Source organism: Muntiacus reevesi, chromosome 6 (assembly GCF_963930625.1).
Source record: "Muntiacus reevesi chromosome 6, mMunRee1.1, whole genome shotgun sequence".
Taxonomy (NCBI): Eukaryota; Metazoa; Chordata; class Mammalia; order Artiodactyla; family Cervidae; genus Muntiacus; species Muntiacus reevesi.
The window spans coordinates 63,562,657-63,585,359 of record NC_089254.1 but is presented as its reverse complement, the minus strand read 5'-3'; the positions used below and the strand labels follow the sequence as shown (position 1 = coordinate 63,585,359).

The window sequence follows — 22,703 nt, the reverse complement described above, 5'->3', positions numbered from 1 at the left end:
CAAGTCAATCCCCTGTTTTACTTAAGCCACTTTGAATACAGTTTTTGTCACTTGTAAGCAGAAGAGCCTTGACTAATATACCCATATTCATCCTTCAAAATCTAGTTTAATTCTTGCCTCCTCTGTCTGACCTTTCCTGTGGATCACATCTTGAGAGGTAGCTATTTGCTCACCTTAAGCTACTTGTCTTTACAGCTATTTTTCTAAGTATACTTTTCATTCTGTGTTGTATTTATCATGAGACTCTCAGATTTATGGCAGAATTAATGTCTTATTCCTCACTGAATTTTTAATACTTGTCCAAAGCCTCAGACATAGTAGGGAATGATTTGATAATTTTTTATATGGATTGAATTAATATTAATGTGTGTGTACACACTAAATGAATAAACCACAGGTGTCATAATATATTCCAGTCCTGATGATGTTGGAAGCACACAAGAAAACATGATTTCAACTTACCTCCCCAGTGGCATAAAAGTCATTGTCTCTATAGTCAGAAAACAACTCAAAAAACTGAACCAATGCACTGCAAAAAGAAAAGCAACAATAAAAATTAAATGGAATCATACTACACTACCCAGTTTCACCCTTAGACAAGAGGTGTTGCATTGAATTAAGATACCATTATGCTATAAGCTTCTGGAGGTATTGTTTTCAAAGTATCATGAGTGTATGGCACTCCATACGCTGTGGATGGTTAGGAAAATACTTGTAGGCTTGCTCCGTGATACTCAGAAGTTCATATAAGTGAACATCAACACTCTGGAAAGGTTTCCAAATCCCTGGGTTACCAATTTGAATCACTTGCCTGTTGAGGGGACCCTTGGGCAAAGTGCCACAGGTTTTCACCTATCATTTAGCAATTTGTGGAGTTAGTTTTACAAACATTATAGTCCCACTAACCTCAGTTTGTGGTGAGGTAATGGGAACCTCAGTTGCTTACCAACCTCTCTCTGTGGGGTACACTGAACATTTCTATATTCTAATGGGTCCCCTAGAATTTCAGTGTTTTAATAACCAAAGAGCAGAAAAACTGTAAACTGACTAGGTGTGTATGTATTCAGTCACTCAGGTGTGTTTGACTCTTTGCAGCCCCATGGACTATAGCCTGTCAGGCTCCTCTGTCCATGAAGTTTTCCAGGCAAGAATACTGGAGTGGGTTTCTATTTCCTACTCCAGGGGATCTTCCTGGCCCAGGGATCGAACCCATATCTCTTGTGTCTCCTACAATCACAGGTGGATTCTTTACTGCTAAGCCACCTGGGAAGCCCCCTACAATGACTACAGTCTAAAGGAAAATCACCAAATGCCCACAGTTATGGAAGTAAATGCAAAGTGGCCTCTGGGCTCAAAATATCCACATTTACTAAAGATTGCCAACAGCCACTTTGGTATGCTGAAATAGATTTAAACAGACTCAAGAAATTATTTCATAACAAGCAAGAAAAGGGTGGATTATTGAACGATTCTCTACTTGAACAGAATCTTTCATAAAGGAGACAATAACTTGTGAAACTCTGAAGCCTTATGAATGTCTTGACCTAGATTGCAATGCCTGAGAAGCTGGGTAGGGTTTTTGTTCCAGTATCCTGCTGAGGGACTAAAAGCCGTGAACTAGCCAATGAAGATGAAAGGCAAGGAGGCCCTGAAAAACCAGGAGCAGAAAGTTCAAGGGTTACACAGAGGCAAAATTGGGTCATTACAATCACCACAATCCTGGCGATAACTTAATTTTCAAAGTCTCCATTAAGATCCCAGCATTGGAACCTCTCTGGTGGTCCAGTGGTTAGGACTTCTCCTTCCAATGCAAGGGGTGAAGGTTTGATCCCTGGTCAGGGACCTAGGATCCCACATGACTTACAGCCAAAAAACCAAAACATAAAACAGAAGCAGTATTGTAACAAATTCATAAAAACTTTAAAAATGGTCCACATAAAAAATCTTAAAAAAAAAAAGACAACATTAAACTCTACTGTCGAATTTCAGTGTACTTATTTATTATTTATAGTAACTGAAATCTTTGTAGCAACTAAATCTGGAAAGTGCATTACATAGCCTCCATGTTTGTGCTGGCAATACGCTGCCTTTAGAGCTGAGACAAAAATAGGAGTTTATTCTCCACCCTTGCCTCTTTAACCTTCAGGCTAAAAATTACTTCTCTTTCTCTCTTCCTGCTAGTTGGAATGGCAATAGACAATTTAATATAGTAAATCTCAATTAAGCCTTGTGCTTTAGCTTAAAACTTATTTCCTTCAAGAATTTGTTGGAAAGTTGTTGGGGTTGCCAGATTTAGCAAATAAAATACCAGATGTCTAACTAAATTTGAATTTCAGATAAACAACAAATAATATTTTAGTATAAGTCTGTCCCCAAAATTGCACAGGACATACTTAGATTAAACAATTATTCACTGTTTATCTGAAATTCAAATTTAACTGGCATTCTATATTTTATCTGGCAATCTTATTTGAAGGAGATAATCTCCCAGCTTACTTCTAGCTTGAAGAAAACGGATTCTCTAGTTGAAGTTTCCAAGGCAAGGTCCCAATTGAGGAAGTTATCACGGAATTTTAATTTTACAGTAGGATCTGAACAAAAATTTGGCTAATCATAGAAATGCCTTAGTAGGTCTTTCTTAAATGGGAATGAAAAAGGTAAATTTGGTAAGTTAGAGGTACATAAGCCATTTGTTCATTGAATTGTGTTTTCATCAAGGATTAGACCATTACATGGTAAAGGGTTGTTCAAAAGTAAAATCTAGAATCATCCTCACATTAAACCGCAAACTTTAGAAGTGCAACTGCTAAAGCATATAATATCAGATTGACCAAAAAGTTCATTTGAGTTTGTCTGTAAGATGTTATGGAAAAACCCCAACAAATTTTTGATCAACCTAATACATAGTATACGTGTGTGTCTGTGTGTGAGTGTGTGTGTGCGCACTCAATGCATTTATTCAGGCACAAGTGCTATACGGCACACAAAGCATATCTCTCTTCCATGTCTTTCCATTTGGAGCCTTGCTGGCATTGTGTCAAGGCCTTGTCAAATAAGTAGAATTTTAGTCAAAGGCTACTCAGTGGCAGAAAGGTACATTAAGGGACAACAGGATGAAACACAGAAGGTAAGGTTGAATGATGAGGAGAAACCACCCCTCAGATAATTTTATTAAGAGAAGATGGATCAGGACAGGGATAGTGTAGTCACTCAGTCTCGTCCGACTCTTTGTGACCCCATGGACTGTAGCCTACTACATTCCTCCACCCACGCGATTTTCCAGGCAAGCGTACTGGAGTGGGTTTCCATTTCCTTCTCCCAGGGCAGAGAAGGTAGATGCAAATGATAACACATTACAGATCCAAGGACAGCTCTGGACTCTGGTCAGCTCTAGTGAAGTCAGGGTCATAGAAATACAAGACATTCAGGATAACTGAGGTGAAAATAATCTCAGCAGAAGCTCCATACCAACAAAAGCCAGACAAGATATACCTTTAGTCACTGATAGCCTGGCTGAAAGAAGCATAGCAACAGGGATCCCAGTGGTTTTGTTCTCTTGCACGAGATGAGGAGCTATCCTCAGTATTCATTCATTCCACATCTAGTATGGTTGGGCCATGATCTCACCTGCACCCTTCATTCAATGCTGTTCTCAATTTAATATATAAAACTGTTTCATAGTAACATTGTTATGAAGTTTTTTTTTTTTATTTAGCAATGGGCTTCCCTGGTGGCTCCGATGGAAAAAATCTTCTTGTAATGCAGGAGACGCAAGCTCAATCCCTGGGTTGGTAAGATTCCCCTGGAGAAGGGAATGGCTACTCACTCCAGTATTCTTATATGGAGAATTCCATGGACAGAGGAGCCTGGTGGCTACAGTCCATTGGGTCGCAAAGAGTCAGACATGACTGAGTAACTAACACAGCAAAAAAAGAGAAAGCCTAAACATCTTGTTTGTGGGAAAAGTTTCATTTCCAAACACACAGAAAACCAGCCTAAATGTAAATGTCAAATGTCTTTTTAGGAATCTACTTCTCTCAGCTGTGCACTAATAATAGTGAAATGGAATGGGATTTTCAGAAAAAAAGAAAGATGGTTTTTAAAGGGAGAAAAAGAAAGTTCTACTCTTTAAACCTGTAGTAGCCTGTTTTTAGGTTTCAAAGCGACCTTCTTATTCCAAACACCCATCTGGACAGCTGGGGAGAAGAGTACAGTCACAAAGAGAAACAAATAGTATAAACCATAAAGGAAACAGCTGAAATCAGTTTTCTGCGCTACTCTTGATTAGCTATTTTCCAGTTCTAAGAGCCTGAAGCAAAAAGAACTAAAACAGCTATAAACAATGGATGCTTTGAAATAGGTTCTCTTTACATGTCTTGCAAGAGGAGATGAACCACATGTCAGCAGTAAATATCCACTCGGAGGGTCAACTGGAAGCTGACCATCCCTGGGGGAGGGGCCGGAGAGCCAGAAGAGGAAGGGCAGGGGTGCGAGGCTCTGGCTTAGAGGGTCTGATGTATTTCTTTAATGCAGACCCTCCGCCCTCAGGGTGTTTGCTAGTTAAACAACTGAGGTTCTTTGGAGTTAAGCCAAAAGAGGGTTGGAGGAGGAGGGTATGGGGGATGCAGGTTTCCGACCTGAAAAATGAGAGCTCACAGTCAGTACTAAATGAGGAAGACGTGGCCCTTGAGTTAACTTGTAAGGACCGCCATCAGGATTATGTCTGTGGCGGGGAAAAGGAGGTGTTTGAGCTGGTGGCAGCGGAGGGACCCCTGCCAGGATCTGGCTAAGGACCCACAGGATCTGGAAGCAGAAGTGTGGGTCCTAGTCAGCTCATCTGGAGATTGAGTGACCGTGTTAAAACAATGGGACATGTGGCGAATGAAAGTGTGCAAGACAGACACCAGCCATGTCGTTTTCTGGGGCAGCAGAGAAGAAACATCTCTGGGAGAGAGGTTGAAAAGTTCCTCTTTCCTCTTCCCTGCCCCCACCCCTCCCAACCGTTGCCTTGGGGAGAAAGAAGAATAAAACGGAAAGCTTTTGTCAGAGATCAAAAAACACTGACTCCTATTAGATTCACTTTCACTTTGGGGACTGCTCACCAATTAGCAGACCGGGTGTTTGGTGAAAATAGAGGATAACCAGCATAGAGGAGCTGGTTAACTCTTTTTGGTGACTAGGATTCTTTCAGCAAATTATTACAAGGCGTAGGGTTGGGGGTGGGGTGGGGGAGGGCCCTAGTGATCGGAAAGAATCCAGGACCTGGGCTCTAGTAATAATTTACAGACTGTGAAACAAAATGACCAAATAAGAAAGGTCACTTTAAGAAAATGTACTAAAAATAGCTATAATGAATGTAAGAAAAGAGAAAGGAAGGTATTATATGTATACTGTTTGATCAGGTTTACAACTTCACATCTTCCTTAATATTTTATGTAAAAGAATAACTGTAATCTGAAAGGAAAAGTAAGAGACTAGCTAGCAAGCTGAGCTTTCAGCTTGGAAAAGGCATGAAGGAGAAACACAGGAGTGAAAAACTGTATTTTGTGGTGGCCACAAAAGGACTCCTGGGAAAGAAAACAAACAAACATCTGAGATGTTGTTTCTTGGCAAATTCAAAGTTCAATATATAAATAATGTTGGAAGCAAGCAGAAACCTCTCAGGCAGCTAGTTGAAAGGTTGGAAAAGTATATTTGGTTGAATAATTCTGCTGTTTCTATTGTTATTCAAAGGATATTTTTTACAAAATTACACCTTAAGATATAAGTTCTTCTTGCTACTTTCTCTGCTGGCCACTTCACAGTTATCAATTATAACATAACCAAATGGAAAACAGGCCATGTATGTATGTGTGTGTGTGTGTGTGTGTGTGCGTATGCACGTGCACGCACTCCTCACGTAGAAGTATTCTTACAAGATCTTCAGGAACTGGACTATGATGACCAATCAATAATACTTCTACTACTGGAGTAATTTTCATATTGAAATAGAAAATCATTTGGTTTGAAGATGGCCAAAAGAAAGCCAGGGCCTTTTACCTGTATAAGTTTCGAGCCACGTCATCCTCATCTATCGCATATCCATGGACATGGTCAGTAAAACTGAAACCTGTGCCCACCTGAAGATGAAATAAATAAGCAGATATAAACAGAGAGAAATGCACATCTTGCTGAGAGACGCCACACGGGAAGGAAATCAACAGTGTCCCCAAGGTCATGCCTTTGGCCTCAGCTTTTCGGCATCACCCCTGTGCACTCATCCACGCTCACAGAAGGACACTGCATGTCACCATGTCCCCCGTCCCTCTGCTGAGCCCAAATAAACTGGCAGTGCAAAGCTCTTCTCTGATCCTGCAGTGGGGACCCTGCCAGATGACTATTTAAGGATGAGAAACTCCTTTCCCGGCCCCTGCTACAGTATCAAAAGACTCAAAGTCTCTGAAACCTGGAAGGTGCACTGCTCTGTCCTGCTAAGAAGGAACTCTCTATTGGCTGAAGATAAAAGTTAGTTGTGTGTGTGTGCACAGTTTTTTCCCCCATTTCTTTACTTGTTATAAATATGGCCACTAAGCCCTTTCACCTTCAGCAGATAAGGGGTTTTAAAATAAAGATTAGCTTTAAACTAATAGTTCCTTATTCCTGGAAGTTCATAGACAACTGAGTAAATCAACAGAAAAAGCTACTACTTATTTTGGGTCAACAACATGTACAAGGAATGCACCCCCACCATATACATCAGTTGGAAATATTTTTTATTTTTTATTTTTTTCCAAACAGCCAAGGAAACAGGATATTTAATTAGACTTTAATGTAAACATGAAATTATAGACTAGGAAAGAAGATGGTTGACAAAACATGATGGGGGGCAAGAATGTTGGATTTTTTCCTTCCTATTTTTCTGTTTTCTCTTTGAACCATCTGGGAAGTGAAAGAAGTTAGATTAGAGGACAGATACTCCCAATCTGCAGGAGTTGACCCTAAAGTTAACTCTCCTATATTGCAGTTTATTTGATTTGATTTCATAAAAACTTCCCAAGGAGAATTGTACCTTTTGCGCTCCCTGAGATGAGGCATTCAGCTCACTGTGATAAGTGAAAGGGGCTAGTTTTGACTTTTTATATCAGAGCTCTATTTGAAAGATTAGGTGTTCCCATGCTATTAAAAAAAACCCAAGTTATAGAGAGAAACCCATATTATCAGGAGAAAGAAAGTCATCCCTTCCTGGATGGTATAACTCAGTGAAGAGGACATTTCATAAGACCAGAAATGAAGGAAGAAGAGAAAACAGCAAGGAAAACTCCCAAACTTGGATATAATGGTACATATTAGAAAAATTAAATCTCAATTTTTAAAAAATTTTTAATTGGACGGTAATTGCTTTATTGTGTTGGCTTCTGCCATACGACAATATGAATCGGCCATAGGTATACATAAGTCCCCCGCCTTGGGCCTCCCCCTCAGCCTGTATCCCATCCCACCCTCTAGGATGTCACAGGGCACCACTGAGCTCCTTGTGTTACACAGCAGCTTCCCATTATTGAGCTATTTTACATGTGGCAATGTATGTGTTTCAGTGCTGAAGGAAGGGTGGGACAAATCAAATCAAATGTGTTTTTAAAATAGACAATTATAGGGGCTTCCTTGGTGCTCCAAGGGTTAAGACTTAGTGCTCCCAATGCAGGGAAACCAAGTGGGAACCCTGGTCAGGGAATGAGATCCTGCACGCCGCAACTAAGACCCCATTTAGGCCGTAACTAAGACCTGGAGCAGCCCAATAAAATTTTTAAAAATTATTTAAAAAATAAAATAGACAATTATATTTTAAAAAGAAAAAATCTGGAGTTTTTCTACTTAATAAATGTACTTAATGAAAGAGAAAAAGACTAGAGAGGCCAACACTGCCATTTCACAGGACCCCAGGTACTCACGGGATTATCAACGTAGAGCATGGAAAATGTAGTGGTCCAAGGAAAGTCTCTGGCACCCACTAGGAAAGCAGAGAAGAGGCTTGAGACTGAGTCCTTAATAAAACATTCCACCTAACGTCTAGCTCTGGTTTGGAGCCCAACACTCCCACTGTCCCCTCCAGTTTGGGGAACTCTTGGTGTCCCTCTGACCCTGCATCACTCTGACCCTGCATCACAGTCCTGCAGCAGGAACAGACACCAGCTGTTTTTCCTCCTCCCCTCCTCTCCTCTACTTTTCTCGGAACCAGAGAGTGTCTACATCTAAGATGAACGTTGGAAACAAAACCCCATGCAACTGCCCCATGCAGAAACACCCATCACCCCCAGATGCAATAAACCTATCTGCCCAATTGAGTGAATCCTCTTTAACCTCTGATTCTCCAGAATCTTCCCTCCCATCCAACACTGAAGAGACCCACAACTTCAGAATTGCATATATAAGTATACCAAGTCACAAACTGGTTTACCCTCCAAATTCTGACTTGGGGAAAGTAAACAATCTCCTCTCCCCTAAAACTGAGGTGGAGATAAACCTGGGCTAGAGCTGGATGTAGCTCCTTCTCCATTCCTTCCCGTGGCCCTCAGCACCTTGTTTCCAAGATATCTGATCATTTGTGTGGCTGAACTGTACGCCATTCAGGTTATATGAATAATTAGGGATATAATTCCACCCACTTGTCCCATGCAAAAGGTCTCACCCAGACAGTAATAAATGCCAAATGTTTTCATAAGTCTGGATTGCTTGAGTCAGCAGTAGACTAGGAGAACAAAGCGTGGAACCTTTCACCCAAATTTCAAGGCAGAAAGCAGCCCCGTCAGGACACTCACCCTGTTGGCTCCTCCTTCCTTCAGACACTGCCAGAAAATTACGTTTTCATAATCTGAAACTGTAAAGCTATTTCTAGGGGTTCATTGTTCACACTAAGTTATTTCTAAAGCAGATATAAGGTTCAAAGGAAGAACTCTCCATGGGAAACCAGAGTCCAAGCAATACTTACAAGTCATATTTTCTCTGACAATGTAAGGTCCATGTTCCACAAAGAGACCAAACATGGATGAGCCTCCTGGCCCCCCTTGCAGCCAAAGGACGACAGGCGCTTTCTGTGGCTCTATCTAGAAAGGACAAAGAACCCAGTGAATGCACAGAGTGCTAAGGCTGCAGGAAATACCCAAGCAAACCCACCTAAATCCTCTGTCTTTCACAGCCTTGAGCAAGTCTCATCAAACCTTCCCCATGACCGCTCTCTACAGAAGTAAAGCACTGCCATTTCTCGTTTAGAATTAGTATTTATTTCACATGCTGGTATCTATCTTGTGTAGTTAAGTCTTTTCTCGCCAATAGCCAGAATACCCAGGAAAAATAAAAGATTTGCCTTTGTATATCCTCAGGAGCGGTGGCCATGAGGAGCTACCCCATGTCCAAGGGCAGGAGCGGTGGCCATGAGGAGATACCCCATGTCCAAGGTAAGGAGCAGCAGCTGCGCTTTGCTGGAGCAGCTGTGAAGAGATACCCCATTTCCAAGGTAAGAGAAACCCAAGTAAGAGGGTAGACGCTGAAAGAGGGCATCAGAGGGCAGACAGACTGAAACCACAATCACAGACAACTAGCCAATCTGATCACAGGACCACAGCCTTGTCTAACTCAATGAAACTAAGCCTTGCCATGTGGGACCACCCAAGACAGACAGGTCATGGTGGAGAGGTCTGACAGAATGTGGTCCACTGGATAAGGGAATGGCAAACCACTTCAGTATTCTTGCCTTGAGAACCCCATGAACAGTATGAAAAGGGAAAAAGATAGGATACTGAAAGATGAACTCCCCAGGTTGGTAGGTGCCCAATATGCTACTGGAAATCAGTGGAGAAATAACTCCAGAAAGAATGAAGAGATGGAGCCAAAGTAAAAACAACACCCAGTTGTGGATGTGACTAGTGATAGAAGCAAGGTCCAATGCTGTAAACAGCAATATCACATAGGAACCTGGAATGTTAGGTCCATGAATCAAGGCAAATTGGAAGTGGTCAAACAGGAGATGGCAAGAGTGAACATCGACTGTTACTCTTTTAGAAATCAGCAAACTAAAATGAACTGGAATGGGTGAATTTAACTCATATGACCATTATATCTACTACTGTGGGCAGGAATCCCTTAGAAGAAATGGAGTAGTCATCATAGTCAACACAACAGTCAGAAATGCAGTACTTGGATGCAATCTCAAAAACAATAGAATGATCTCTGTTCGTTTCCAAGGCAAACCATTCAATATCACGGTAATCCAAGTCTATGCCGCGACCAGTAACGCTGAAGAAACTGAAGTTGAATGGTTCTATGAAGACCTACAAGACCTTTTAGAACTAATACCCCAAAAAAGATGTCCCTTTCATTATAGGGGACTGGAATGCAAAAGTAGGAAGTCAAGAAACACCTGGAGTAACAGGCAAATCTGGCCTTGGAGTACAGAATGAAGCAGTGCAAAGGCTAATAGAGTTTTGCCAAGAGAACACACTGGTCATAGCAAACACTCTCTTCCAACAACACAAGAGAAGACTCTACACATGGACATCACTAGATGGTCAACACCGAAATCAGACTGATTATATTCTTTGCAGCCAAAGATAAAGAAGCTCTATACAGTCAGCAAAAACAAGACTGGGAGCTGACTGTGGCTCAGACCATGAACTCCTTACTGCCAAATTCAGACTTAAATTGAAGAAAGTGGGGAAAACCACTAACCCATTCAGGTATGACCTAAATCAAATCCCTTATGATTATACAGTGGAAGTGACAAATAGATTTAAGGGACTAGATTTGACAGACTGCCTGATGAACTCTAGACAGAGGTTCATGACATTGTACAGGAGACAGGGATCAAGACCATCCCCAAGAAAAAGAAATGCAAAAAAGCAAAATGACTGTCTGAGGAGGCCTTACAAATAACTTTGAAAAGAAGGGAAGTGCAAAGCAAAGGAGAAAAGAAAAGATATACTCATTTGAATGCAGAGTTCCACAGAATATCAAGGAGAGATAAGAAAGTCTTCCTCAGCAATCAATGCAAAGAAATAGAGGATAACAATAGAATGGGAAAGACTAGAGATCTTTTCAAGAAAATTAGAGATACCAAGGGAACATTCCATGCAAAGTTGGGCTCAATAAAGAATATAAATGGTATGGACCTAACAGAAGCAGAAGATATTAAGAAGAGGTTGCAAGAATATACAGAACTGTACAAAAAAGATCTTCACAACCCCAGATAATCACGATAGTGTGATTACTCATCTAGAACCAGACATCCTGGAATGTGAAGTCAAGTGGGCCTTAGGAAACATCACTATGAACAAAGCTAGTGGAGGTGATGGAATTCCAGTTGAGCTATTTCAAATCCTAAAAGATGATGCTGTGAAAGTGCTGCACTCAATATGTCAGCAAATTTGGAAAACTCAGTAGTGGCCACAGGACTGGAAAAGGTCAACTTTCATTCCAATCTCCCAAACAGGAAATATGAAAGAATGCTCAAACTACTGCACAATTGCACTCATCTTACATGCTAGTAAAGTAATGCTCAAAATCCTCCAAGCCAGGCTTCAGCAATATGTGAATCGTGAACTTCCAGATGTACAAGCTGGTTTTAGAAAAGGCAGAGGAACCAGAGATAAAATTGCCAAATCCGCTGGATCATAGAAAAAGCAAGAGACTTCCAGAAAAACATCTATTTCTGCTTTATTGACTATGCCAAAGTCTTTGACTGTGTGGATCACAATAAACTATGGAAAACTCTGAAACAGATGGGAATACCAGACCACCTGACTTGCTTTTTGAGAAACCTGTATGCAGGTCAGGAAGCAACAGTTAGAACTGGACATGGAACAACAGACTGGTTCCAAATAGGAAAAGGAGTGTGTCAAGGCTGTATATTGTCACCCTGCTTATTTAACTTATATGCAGAGTACATCATGAGAAACACTGGGCTGGATGAAGCACAAGCTGGAATCAAGATTGGCAGGAGAAATATCAATAACCTCAGATATGCCATAAGATGACACCACCCTTATGGCAGAAAGTGAAGAAAAACTAAAGCGGCCTCTTGATTAAAGTGAAAGAGGAGAGTGAAAAAGTTGGCTTAAAGCTCAACATTCAGAAAACTAAGATCATGGCATCCAGTCCCATCACTTCATGGCAATTAGATGGGGAAACAAACAGTGGAAACAGTGGCTGAATTTATTTTTGAGGGCTCCAAAATCACTGCAGATGGTGATTGCAGCCAAGAAATTAAAAGATGCTTACTCCTTGGAAGGAAAGTTATGACCAATCTAGACAGCATATGAAAAAACAAAGACATTACTTTGTCAACAAAGGTCCATCTAGTCAAGACTATGGTTTTTCCAGTAGTCATGCATGGATGTGAGAGTTGGACGACAAAGAAGGCTGAGCGCCAAAGAATTGTTGCTTTTGAACTGTGGTGTTGGAGAAGACTCTTGAGAGTCCCTTGCACTGCAAGGAGATCCAACCAGTCCATACTAAAGGAGATTAGTCCTGGGTGTTCATTGGAAGGACTGATGTTGAAGCTGAAACTCCAATACTTTGGCCACCTGATGTGAAGGGCTGACTCATTTGAAAAGACCCTGATGCTGGGAAAGATTGAGGGCAGGAGGAGAAGGGGATGACAGAGGATGAGATGGTTGGATAGCATCACTGACTCAATGGACAAGAGTTTGGGTGGACTCTGGGAGTTGGTGATGGACAGGGAGGCCTGGCGTACTGCAGTCCATGGGGTTGCAAAGAGTCAGACATGACCGAGTGACTAAACTGAACTGAACTGAACTGATTCCCAGCATACTGCCTAGGGTGCTGGTGGTGGTGGTTTAGTCACTAAGTCATGTCTAACTCTTTCTGACCCTATGGACTGTAGGCTGCCATGTTCCTCTGTCAAGGGGGATTCTCCAGCCAAGAATAATGTAGTGGGTTGCCATTTCCTTCTCCAGGGAATCTCCCCGACCCAGGCATCAAATCTGCATCTCTTGCCTTTCCTGGCTTGGCAGGCAGATTCTTTACCACTGAGCCACCTGACTCAGTTTTATATATATATTTAGGGCTTCCCTCATGGCTCAGATAGTAAAGAGTCTGCCTGCAATGCGGGAGACCTGGGTTGGGAAGATCTCCTGGAAGAGGAAATGGCAACCTACTCCAGTATTCTTCTCTAGAGAATCCCCATGGACAGAGGAGCCTGGCAAACTATAGTCTATAGGGTCACAAAGAGTCAACATAGCACAGCACAGTAGACATATATTTAAGCTCTTTAAGCCTTCCGGGCACTCTTCCAGTCGACCAACATATTCCCAAAGAGACATAACAAGGAATCCACCCTCCTCAGTGACAATCTGCTCCCTTCACCGAGAGTCCAAACTGACTTTCTAATTTTATTTACAGAGATGGTGTTCACTAATTTCATTCAACTCAATGAATTGAGAAGCAGCAGGCAGGACCTGAGTCATATAGTCCATGCAAATGATAGCAACAAAACCCCGGAGAAGGTGCAGATTTATTTAAGAGATATGGCCAATGTAAATAAGGAAAGGCCACTGGCAGGGTGGGATGCTGGAAATGAGTTACAACACCACCACCCTCAGTGACAGAGGTGTCTTTACTTCTTTCACTCAGCACGTCGTAGGGGTCGGCACCATGCTACGAGAAGATCCTGGCAGAGCAGTGAGTGAAAAAGACAACTCCTTGCCCTCCTCAAGCTTACATTTCATGAAAAATACAGACAGTAAGTAAATGAATAAACACGATGATTAGAGTGTGGAGATGAAATAGTGTTAGGATTAGCCACTCGGTTGTGTCTCACTCTTTGTGACTGCATGGATTATAGCCTCCCAGGCTCCTCTGTTCATGGAATTCTCCAAACGAGAATACTGGAGGAGGTTGCCATTCCCTTCTCCAGGGGATCTTCCTGACCCATGGATCGAAACCGGTTCTCCTGCATTGCAGGTAGATTCTTTACTATCTAAATCATTAAGGAGAGGAAATAAGGGTGATATCAAGAGAGAGAGTGAGGGCTGACAAAGAGGTACTTCTTTTGAACACACAATCTGGGAAGTTCTCAGTGAGATCCTGAGAGTACAGCTGAGACTTGGAAGCCAGGAAGGATTCAGCCACAAGGAGAGCCAGAAAATGGTGCTGTAGATGGAAGAAAATGATAGAGAAGTCCTCAAGCCAAACAAGAACTGAGTGTGAAAGCAGCAAGTATAGGTGGCTTGGCCCTACGTGAATCCTTGGGAGCAGTCTGAAAGAAGGCCCACTTGGTCTCCACAAGGCCAAGGCAGGATGTGACTGTGAGCCCTCACATGATGTCATGGCTCATTTGATGTGTAATCAGTCATGTTTGACCAGAAAGGATCCTACTGCTTTGGCCCAGAATGAAATCCTGCAGCCCCTCCCTTAGCCGAGTCACATGGAGACACGTCACTTCTGCATTAGAAAGGTGGAGCGGACCGGCACATCCACCTGGATGATGTGAGAAGGTGGTGGGCAGAAGGCAAGAGAAATGCAAGGGGAGGGGGATCTGTGACCTGTAGCTAAGAACCTGAAAGAAGAGCTGAGCTTGTAGGGTTCTAACCATGAGGAGAACGGGGACAAAGAAATTTCAAAATCTACAGGGTCTTTGGCAGCTTTGGGAAGAGGCCAAGGGAGCGTGCCAAGAGAGCAGGGATGGTCAGAACAACCACGGGCTGGAGAGGAGCCTCCCTCGGAGAGGCTACCCGGGACCCAGTCTCCAGTGTTAAGGAATTAAATGAGATAATATTTACCAAGCCCTTGCAGCAAAACCTAACGCATGATAAAAGGACATTAAGCACAAATGATTAGTAAGGAAACAGGTAGAAAAGGTAGGAGCCCAGAGGCAAACTGGGAACTCAGGTCAGCAGGGCTGTAGTTCTAAGAGTGAGCAGAGCATAACAGATAAAGTCTGTGAGCTCTTGTCTCAAACTGGATTCCAATCTGAGCGTTACTATCCACTAGCTGGGTGATGTTAGGTAAGCTGGCTAAGCTCTTTGGACCTCAGTTTCCCCATCTGTAAAACGGGATCAATCATAGTACCTATGCCACGTAGTGGTTGGGAGGACTAAATATATTAATTTTCATAACGCCTAGTAAGTGGCATATAGTGCATGTTCTTAAATGCTAACTATTGCTGTAAGAAAGAAATACCAGGAATTTATATGACAGTTTTCATGTAAACCATTTATTAGTGGGAGAATAAGAAAAGTGGATTGTTTGCTGTTCTTTGCTCCTTTGGCCATCTTACCTGGTCAGTTTTTCACTAGTTAGTTCTCTTGACTAAAGTGTTGAAAATGTTCATAGAGAATTCAAGACAAGCAGGAACTTATAAGCTGAAGCAAAAACAAATTAAAATCAAAGCCAGCCTTGTAAAACCATGTGGGAGAGCTGTGTGGCCCAGGAACGGGCTGGTTCTACCTGGCCACGTAATAGCTGTGTGATCCTGCCCTCAGATTCCTCCAGCCCTCTGCTTCCTCATCCATCAGAAGGCGATAACGCCCACCTCACAGGCTTGCCTGAGGACCCTGATGAGAAGATGTATCACGAAATGATATTGTCAACTATGCTGAATAAATGTAACTAGCTCCGCCCTAGCCTGCCTGGCCCCAACTATGTGTGTTTTGTTAGAATAAGTGATTTTTTTTTTTTAATCTCCCTTCCAGTCCTCTCCATAGAGGAGAGGCTAGTGGCTCAGATGGTAAAGAATCTGCCTGCAGTGCAGGAGGCCCTGGCTCCATCCCTGGGTCAGGAAGATCCCCTGGAGAAGGGAATGGCAACCCACTCCAGTATTCTTACCTGGAGAATACCATGGACAGAGGAGCCTGGTGGGCTACAGTCCATGGGGGTCACAAAACACGACTTCTGATCCTCTAACTTGCTACTCAATACTACTCCCCAGGACCATCTTCAGCTTGTATTGATTCAGCAGCAGGAGAGTATAAGAGTGGAGAGAGGATGGAATCTACATGAAAGTGGTTCCAGCCTCCAGTGTGTAAAATACTATGAGTTCACCCATTCTCATGGGCCTCCAGTCCCCCACTTCCTTCCTAATATGCATGCGTTTCCAGAAGCCCTGAAGAGCTACATGCGAGCCAGTGGTTCTCAATCTTGACCACTCATTAAAAAAAAAAGAAACAACATGGAAAGGTGTTTTTTTTTTAAAAAAACTACTGCTTAGGCTCAATACCTAAAGATTCCAATTCAACTGGTCTGGAGTGAGACCAGCATATGTCTGTTTTAAAAGCTCCCAGGTAGCTAAATGTGCAGGCAGGGCTGAGAAGCTGTGAGGGTGATAGAGAGTTTTGCCCTCTCGGATGCCCTGGGCCCTCTGCTCTCCACTCCATCCTCCCCCGCTTTTCATGTCTCTTCCTGTGACCTGGCACAATAATGGGACCTCCAGGCTCTCAGAAAAATAGTCTGACCCTGAGAGGCCACACTACAAAGTCAAGTCTAGTACCTCGGTGCCAAACATCTTTATTATGTAACTCTGAAGCACAGGACACTGCATTCTTGGAATGCTTAAATAATAAGAGATCTGCATACACACCTCCAACCTCAGCTGACCCTGCTCCTCAAATTTACTTTCCTGAAGGAGGTGAATGACCTCAACAATCTTTGAAGAAATTCATAAAGAAAATTCCACGCAAACATCGTCTTACTCTGATGCGCCAACCAAACTGTGAAGTAAATACTGCCAACCAAACTGTGAAGTAAATATTGCCCTTATCTGGAATGAAATGCAAAAATCAGATGCCAGAAAAGAAAGGTTCATGTGTTCAATGCAAAAAGTCCAAGAGTCAGTTATCCCACAGCTTTCAGACTTTTTTAATATGATATGACATCACAAGGCTTCCCAGGTGGCTCAGTGGTAAAAAAAAAATCCACCTGCAATGCAGGAGATGCCAGAGATCTGGGTTCAATCCCTGGGTCAGGAAGATCCCTTGGAGGAGGGCATGGCAACTCACTCCAGTATTCTTGCCTGGAGAATCCTATGGACAGAGGAGCCTGGTGGGCTACAGTCCATGTGGTTGCAAAGAGTCAGATACGACTGAAGTGACTGAACATGCACACACACATGCATGACATCAAAATGTCATGACAAACACAGTAATTATGCCAATAATAATAGCATAAAGCTATGCCATAGACATTATTATTATTCTTATGTTCAAGCAGAAAGAGTGAGACACAGAGAAGTTAAGTAACTTGCCCAAGGTCACACAGCTATAAAATAGCATAATTAGAATTCAGACCCTGGCAGTCTAACTCCTTGGGTGATATATTTAGCTCTCAGTTGTCGGAATGAAGCCCTTCTCCCACCCCCTACCCCCATTTAGGAAAGAATAAAAGTAAATGAAGCCACCCTGAACAAAACTGCAAAACTCAGACTCAAATAAAGTAAGAAGCAACTGTTTTACTTCATTTATAGATTTAGGAAATGAAGGACTTTTAAAGTACTTATTATTCTGAAACTATAATTCAAGAATGTATGAAATAAGAGTGTGTTTATTTTTGTCAAAAATTCAAAATTTTTACTTAAAGTTTTTCATATCATAAAGAAAATACTTATTCTTACTTTTTTTCAAAGAGAGGGTATAAAAAATCCCCCTTGCCCCACCAATCCTATTCCCTGAAGATGATCATTGGAGTATTTAGTCTTTCAGATTTTTTTCTATACCCTACCCCACCTCCTCACATGTACATATACACATATCTCATAGATGTTACATGTTATGTACATAAATACCTTTTTTTCCCCCAAACTAGTCTTACATGACTTAGCAACTGAACAAAAACAACAATATATAATATTCTATATTTTCTGCATTCACTTAACAACATGTTGTGGAAATCTCTTCATATATCAGTACATATCATCATCTGGCTGAAGAGTCTGACACTCTGAATCTACCATGAAGGATTAATTCATTTAACATAGAACATCAACAGGCATTATTCTAGGGCTGGGGATGCAGGCCAGCTCCCACTCATGGACAGAAAGGATAGATAATGAAGAAGAACATGGACCGTGGCACCAGACTGCCAGGGTCTAAATTCTAATTATGCTATTTCATAGCTGTGTGACCTTGGGCAAGTTACTTAACTTCTCTGTGTCTCAGGGTCTTCTGCTTGAACATAAGAATAATAATAATGTCTATTGTACAGGACTGTTATGCAGATTCAGAGTTAATACATGCCCAGCACTTGAATAGTGCCTAGAGTATCTACTTAAGTGTTAGCTCTGGCTACTTTTCAGGTAAACTGGTAAGACAGGTAATAAATAAGTGATTAAAGAAATGGGTAATATAAAAGAACAATGGGAAGATGTTAGACTGAATACTTAAAGGCAGCCTCCGGTGATGGGCTAACATTTGAAATGTGAATAATTCCTTACAAATAAGCATTTATATATTTAATTAAAAAGAAAAATATCTACCAATGACATATAGGTCAGAGTAGTGTAGCAAGAACTGACGATCAAAAATAAGGGACAAGGAAATTTTAAATATAAAAGAAGGGACAAAGAATCCTAAATATTTAAGTGAGAAGTCTCTAACAACAGAATCACAAATCGCCCTCTTCCCCGTGAACTATGGCTTTGCCTCAGAAGTCCTTTCAGTTCTTCTGGTGACCCCTGGTGGACAGTTCATGAACTTGGACACTCCTTCCTCAGGGTTTGTTGCTAAAGGAAGGGCCCAGAAGGAGGTAGTTTATCAATTAATTTTTAGATCTCTACTGAAGAAAATTTCACAGTCTCTCACATTAACGCATTCCATTATTCATTCTCTGTGATGGTGAAAAAATACCCTAGGTCTTAACAGACTGTCATTTGAAGTATTAAAATCCATTTATTTGGTTTAACATTCTGTACATAAAGAGATTCTTCAAAAACGCCCAGCTTCTTCCTCCTTGCTTCCAAGGGAGCATAGAGGACTCTATATGAAAACACTAATGAAATGAAACCCTCCTGCCCTACTGCTTCCCACATGAGTAGCATCCTCTTATACTTTGAGTCTTCCTTTTCACCCTGTTCCCCATCAAACCATACCCATCTTTCACTCCATCCTCCCAGGCCCTCCTCTACATCACGCAGTAGAGATAACCTTCTAACTTTACATAATCATTGAAGCAGTACGTTCCTACACTGGGGCCAGGGATGCAGTAAACACTTAGAGATTTCAGTACTCTTAGGTAATAAGACTACAGTGTAGACAGAGGACTTATTGGAGTAACCCTAAGGAATCTTAGATACCCAGTAAGTATTGGAGCAATATTTTCTGCCAATGCCTAGGCCTGGGGACATACTCTAGGCACTCCCTTTCTCCAGCCCCACAAAGGAACACCACACTCTGTAAGAGAAAACAGCAACCTAACCACTATAGACCCAAACCAATGGTACCGCTTAAAATAAGCAGTGCAATTAGTAAATTAATTAAGGCTCCCTTCACACTTCTATATGCAGAGGCTGATCATTTGCTTGGTTTAAGTTAAGTAATATGTTCTGTTGTAATTGAAGTCATTAGTACCCCATGAAACTGTCTTGAAAATTCCAAGTATGTTTGAATGGACTCCCATTTTGCCACACAGGTCCCAGTTCAGCTGATATTTCAGCTGCAATACTAATGATACTAATGAAGGCAGAGGATTTTTATTTAAAGCAATTGGTTTTGTGACTATAACTGTTAACTAGATACTTAATAACATTTTAATTATACACACATATTCCCAACACATAAAAACAACTTACTTAAGACATTCAGTGCTTTTCAGGGGAATTTTACTCATAGTGGTTCATTTCAAACACTTTCTAAAAACTTCCTATACTATGATAGTTGCCACTGTACCATCATATGGACAATTAACTTTTAAAAACTTTTTTTCTGTTCTGAAGCCTCCTCATATCACTTCCAAGTTCCCACTGACTCTCATCAAGCTTTGAATTGTCTCATTCATTTGAGCCAACTCACACCCCACTAGAATCTTCTTTACTTTTCTCCTTCCTAACCTTTCTATCTGGCTGTTATTTCTTCATGAGGAAGTTCTGGCTTCTCTGTTCATGCCTTCTTCCAAAACGCTGGACATTAGAAGAATGGGGGAAGGGTGCTGGAGAAAAGGACTGACTTTCCTTTCTTGATGCACAGAAAGAAATGGCTGAAAATGTTTACTTGTTTATCCTTATTAAAATTTCATTTCTCAAAGGCAATGAGGCATATCAAGGTTTCTGCAGAGTCTGAGCATACTTATGGATGGGATGATCCATAATTTATCATTTTTAGCTACTTTTTTTAAAATTTGTCTCACTCCTCTACCTTCTATTTTCCCAAATCCCTGATGTTATCAGTACACAGTCAAGAGAAGATAAACAGTGAATGTTTAAAGAAGACAAATGTCTGTGACCTCCACATCTTTACTGTATTATTGGTGAATTTGTAGCCATCAGTGGTAGACATATTTTAAGAGATTTGTCCGAATCACATCCCCTTCTCTAAGTCCATGCACCAATGGAAAGAGCCCATTAGCCATGTTAATTACCACATGACCCAGCACCCTCAGTCTTAGCTCATAGGACCAAGAAAGAACACCTGATCCAAACTGGGCCAATCACACTCTGCCCCCAGGAGAAGTGCTAGTTAATCTCTGTTTACTGCATGGTCCACGGACAGATAAGCTAGGAAACTGTAGGGTAGCCATCTTCTCTTAAATGTCTGTAGAAGCAAAGCAAGTTGATCTGCAATGAAGCACAAATGAGTAATTCACTGGTCTTAGCAGAATAAGATTGAGACAGAAAAACCAGCTGCCGTGGATCCTGAAAATTTCCCCATAACCACACAGTAAATTTTAACTCTTAAATTTTTCTGTTTTTCAAATTTTTTTTTAACTTGAAAACACTGATCTTCAATACCGTTATAAGTCCTAGTGTTTGCTCTGGTCTCCATAAGCCATGTTCATCCAGCCCAGGACAAGAGAGGGGATGGAATACCAGAGATCGTCTTCCTCACTGAGCCACTTCCTTGGTGTTGGCCAAATGCCAGCATGCTGGGTAGGCTTCCTGTGTCCATATTTTAATGTAAATGATATTCATTATAATGGAAGGATAACCATAAATATGTAAAGAGAACTCTAAAGGGTATCTGGGCTGAGGGAGAATGTCCAGGGATGAACGAACTCATAAGGTGGGGTGTGGCCCTTGCCAAGGCCTCGGTCCGGATCTCGTTGGAGAAGCTATGGTTCCAGCCCATTGAGGGGCTGAGAAATTCATTGAGGTGCCCAGGCAAAGTGGGCCAAAAACCCCTGGGCAAATAGGAAAGGCGTGCATGACAGCAGGCTGTGGCTGGCAGGGGCCAGGAATGCAGAGGAAGTCAGGATGTTGGGAGCCTGCTTGCCTGAAGAGCACAGTCAACGAGAAGTCCAAGGTGTCCATGCCAGGAAGGCTGCTGGAAGTGACCCCCTGGGAGGCAGGTGGTCCAGGCTGATGAGAGCGTGCCAGAGAAAGTAGGAAGCCTAGGCTGTAGGAAGCCTGCTCACTGGTGAGACCTGTCTGTGAAGGCCACAGACAGGTGGGCACTGGGATGGAGTCCAGTCTATAAACTTGCTGAAGGTCTTTGTGGCCTGGGTGCCCAGCAAAAGCAGAGCATCACTGACTGTCCCTCCACACACACTGCTGATGGACTGGGCAGCAGGGCCAAGAGAAAGCAAAACGCCGAACAAGGGACCAAGAAGAGAAGTCAACTTCCTCCTGCAATGTCCCTCCAGCACCCTCTACTGACAAAGCTAAATATCATGTTCGCTGAAAATTCAAAACTTGTTAAGTTGGTCAGATATCATTTGAACACAGGGAGTATGAGAAAATATGTCTGGAGATTACACTAGAGAAAGTACCCTGACCTTTAGTTCTCTCTTTTCAAAATCAAGTGAACTGACTAGCTGCACTGGAATCACTGCGGAACTTTATAGAAACACTGATCCCTGGGCCCCCTCCAGACCAAACAAATCAGATCTTTGCTGGGAGGCGTCGCATACTGACCTCAGAATCTGTCTTATTTGTAAAGCTCCCAAGTTGTGTCTGACAAGCAGTCACAAGTTTGGCAGCTGCTGTTCTGTGCCACTTTGTTACTGAAGCAGTCTAAACATCCAGAGGAGGAAGTGAACTGAGGGTGTGCGAAGGCCCTGTGTCTGCACTCCCCGAGTCGGCTGTCTGCTGGCTTCCAGGGACCCTTGGGGACCTGCTCTCCTGCTCTCAGAGAGAATGCCTTTTGCTTTGGCCACAAGCATCAGAGTGGCTCATTGCCTCTGCACTGCACTGTGGATGCGTGGCCCGTGTTCACCTAATCCCCTGCACTCGTGCTTTTCCTGGCATCTGGCTAGGCAGGGTGAGCACCTGCAGGACCCTGAGAGGGAGGGAGCCTCTCAAATGTTGCCTCCAGTCAGGATGGCTGCTATCCAAAAGTCCACAAGCAATAAATGCTGGAGAGGGTGTGGAGAAAAGGGAACCCTCTTACACTGTTGGTGGGAATGCAAACTAGTACAGCCACTATGGAAAACAGTGTGGAGATTTCTTAAAAAACTGGAAATAGAACTGCCATATGACCCAGCAATCCCACTTCTGGGCATACACACTGAGGAAACCAGATCTGAAAGAGGCACGTGCACCCCAATGTTCATCGCAGCACTGTTTATAATAG

General features: G+C 42.2%; 1 protein-coding gene across 4 annotated transcripts in view; it reads right to left on the bottom strand.

Annotated features, from left to right (window-relative positions):
* CPVL (carboxypeptidase vitellogenic like) overlaps positions 1-22,703 on the bottom strand; it is a 126,372-nt gene that overhangs the window by 69,799 nt on the left and 33,870 nt on the right. For all 4 annotated transcript variants that reach the window (XM_065939178.1, XM_065939181.1, XM_065939179.1 and 1 more), the window contains 4 exons: positions 8,966-9,080; positions 7,929-7,987; positions 6,040-6,119; positions 463-529 (listed from right to left, as the gene is read on the bottom strand). In XM_065939178.1, coding sequence (XP_065795250.1) covers positions 463-529; positions 6,040-6,119; positions 7,929-7,987; positions 8,966-9,080 — 321 coding nt within the window. The remainder of the gene's footprint in view (positions 1-462; positions 530-6,039; positions 6,120-7,928; positions 7,988-8,965; positions 9,081-22,703) is intronic.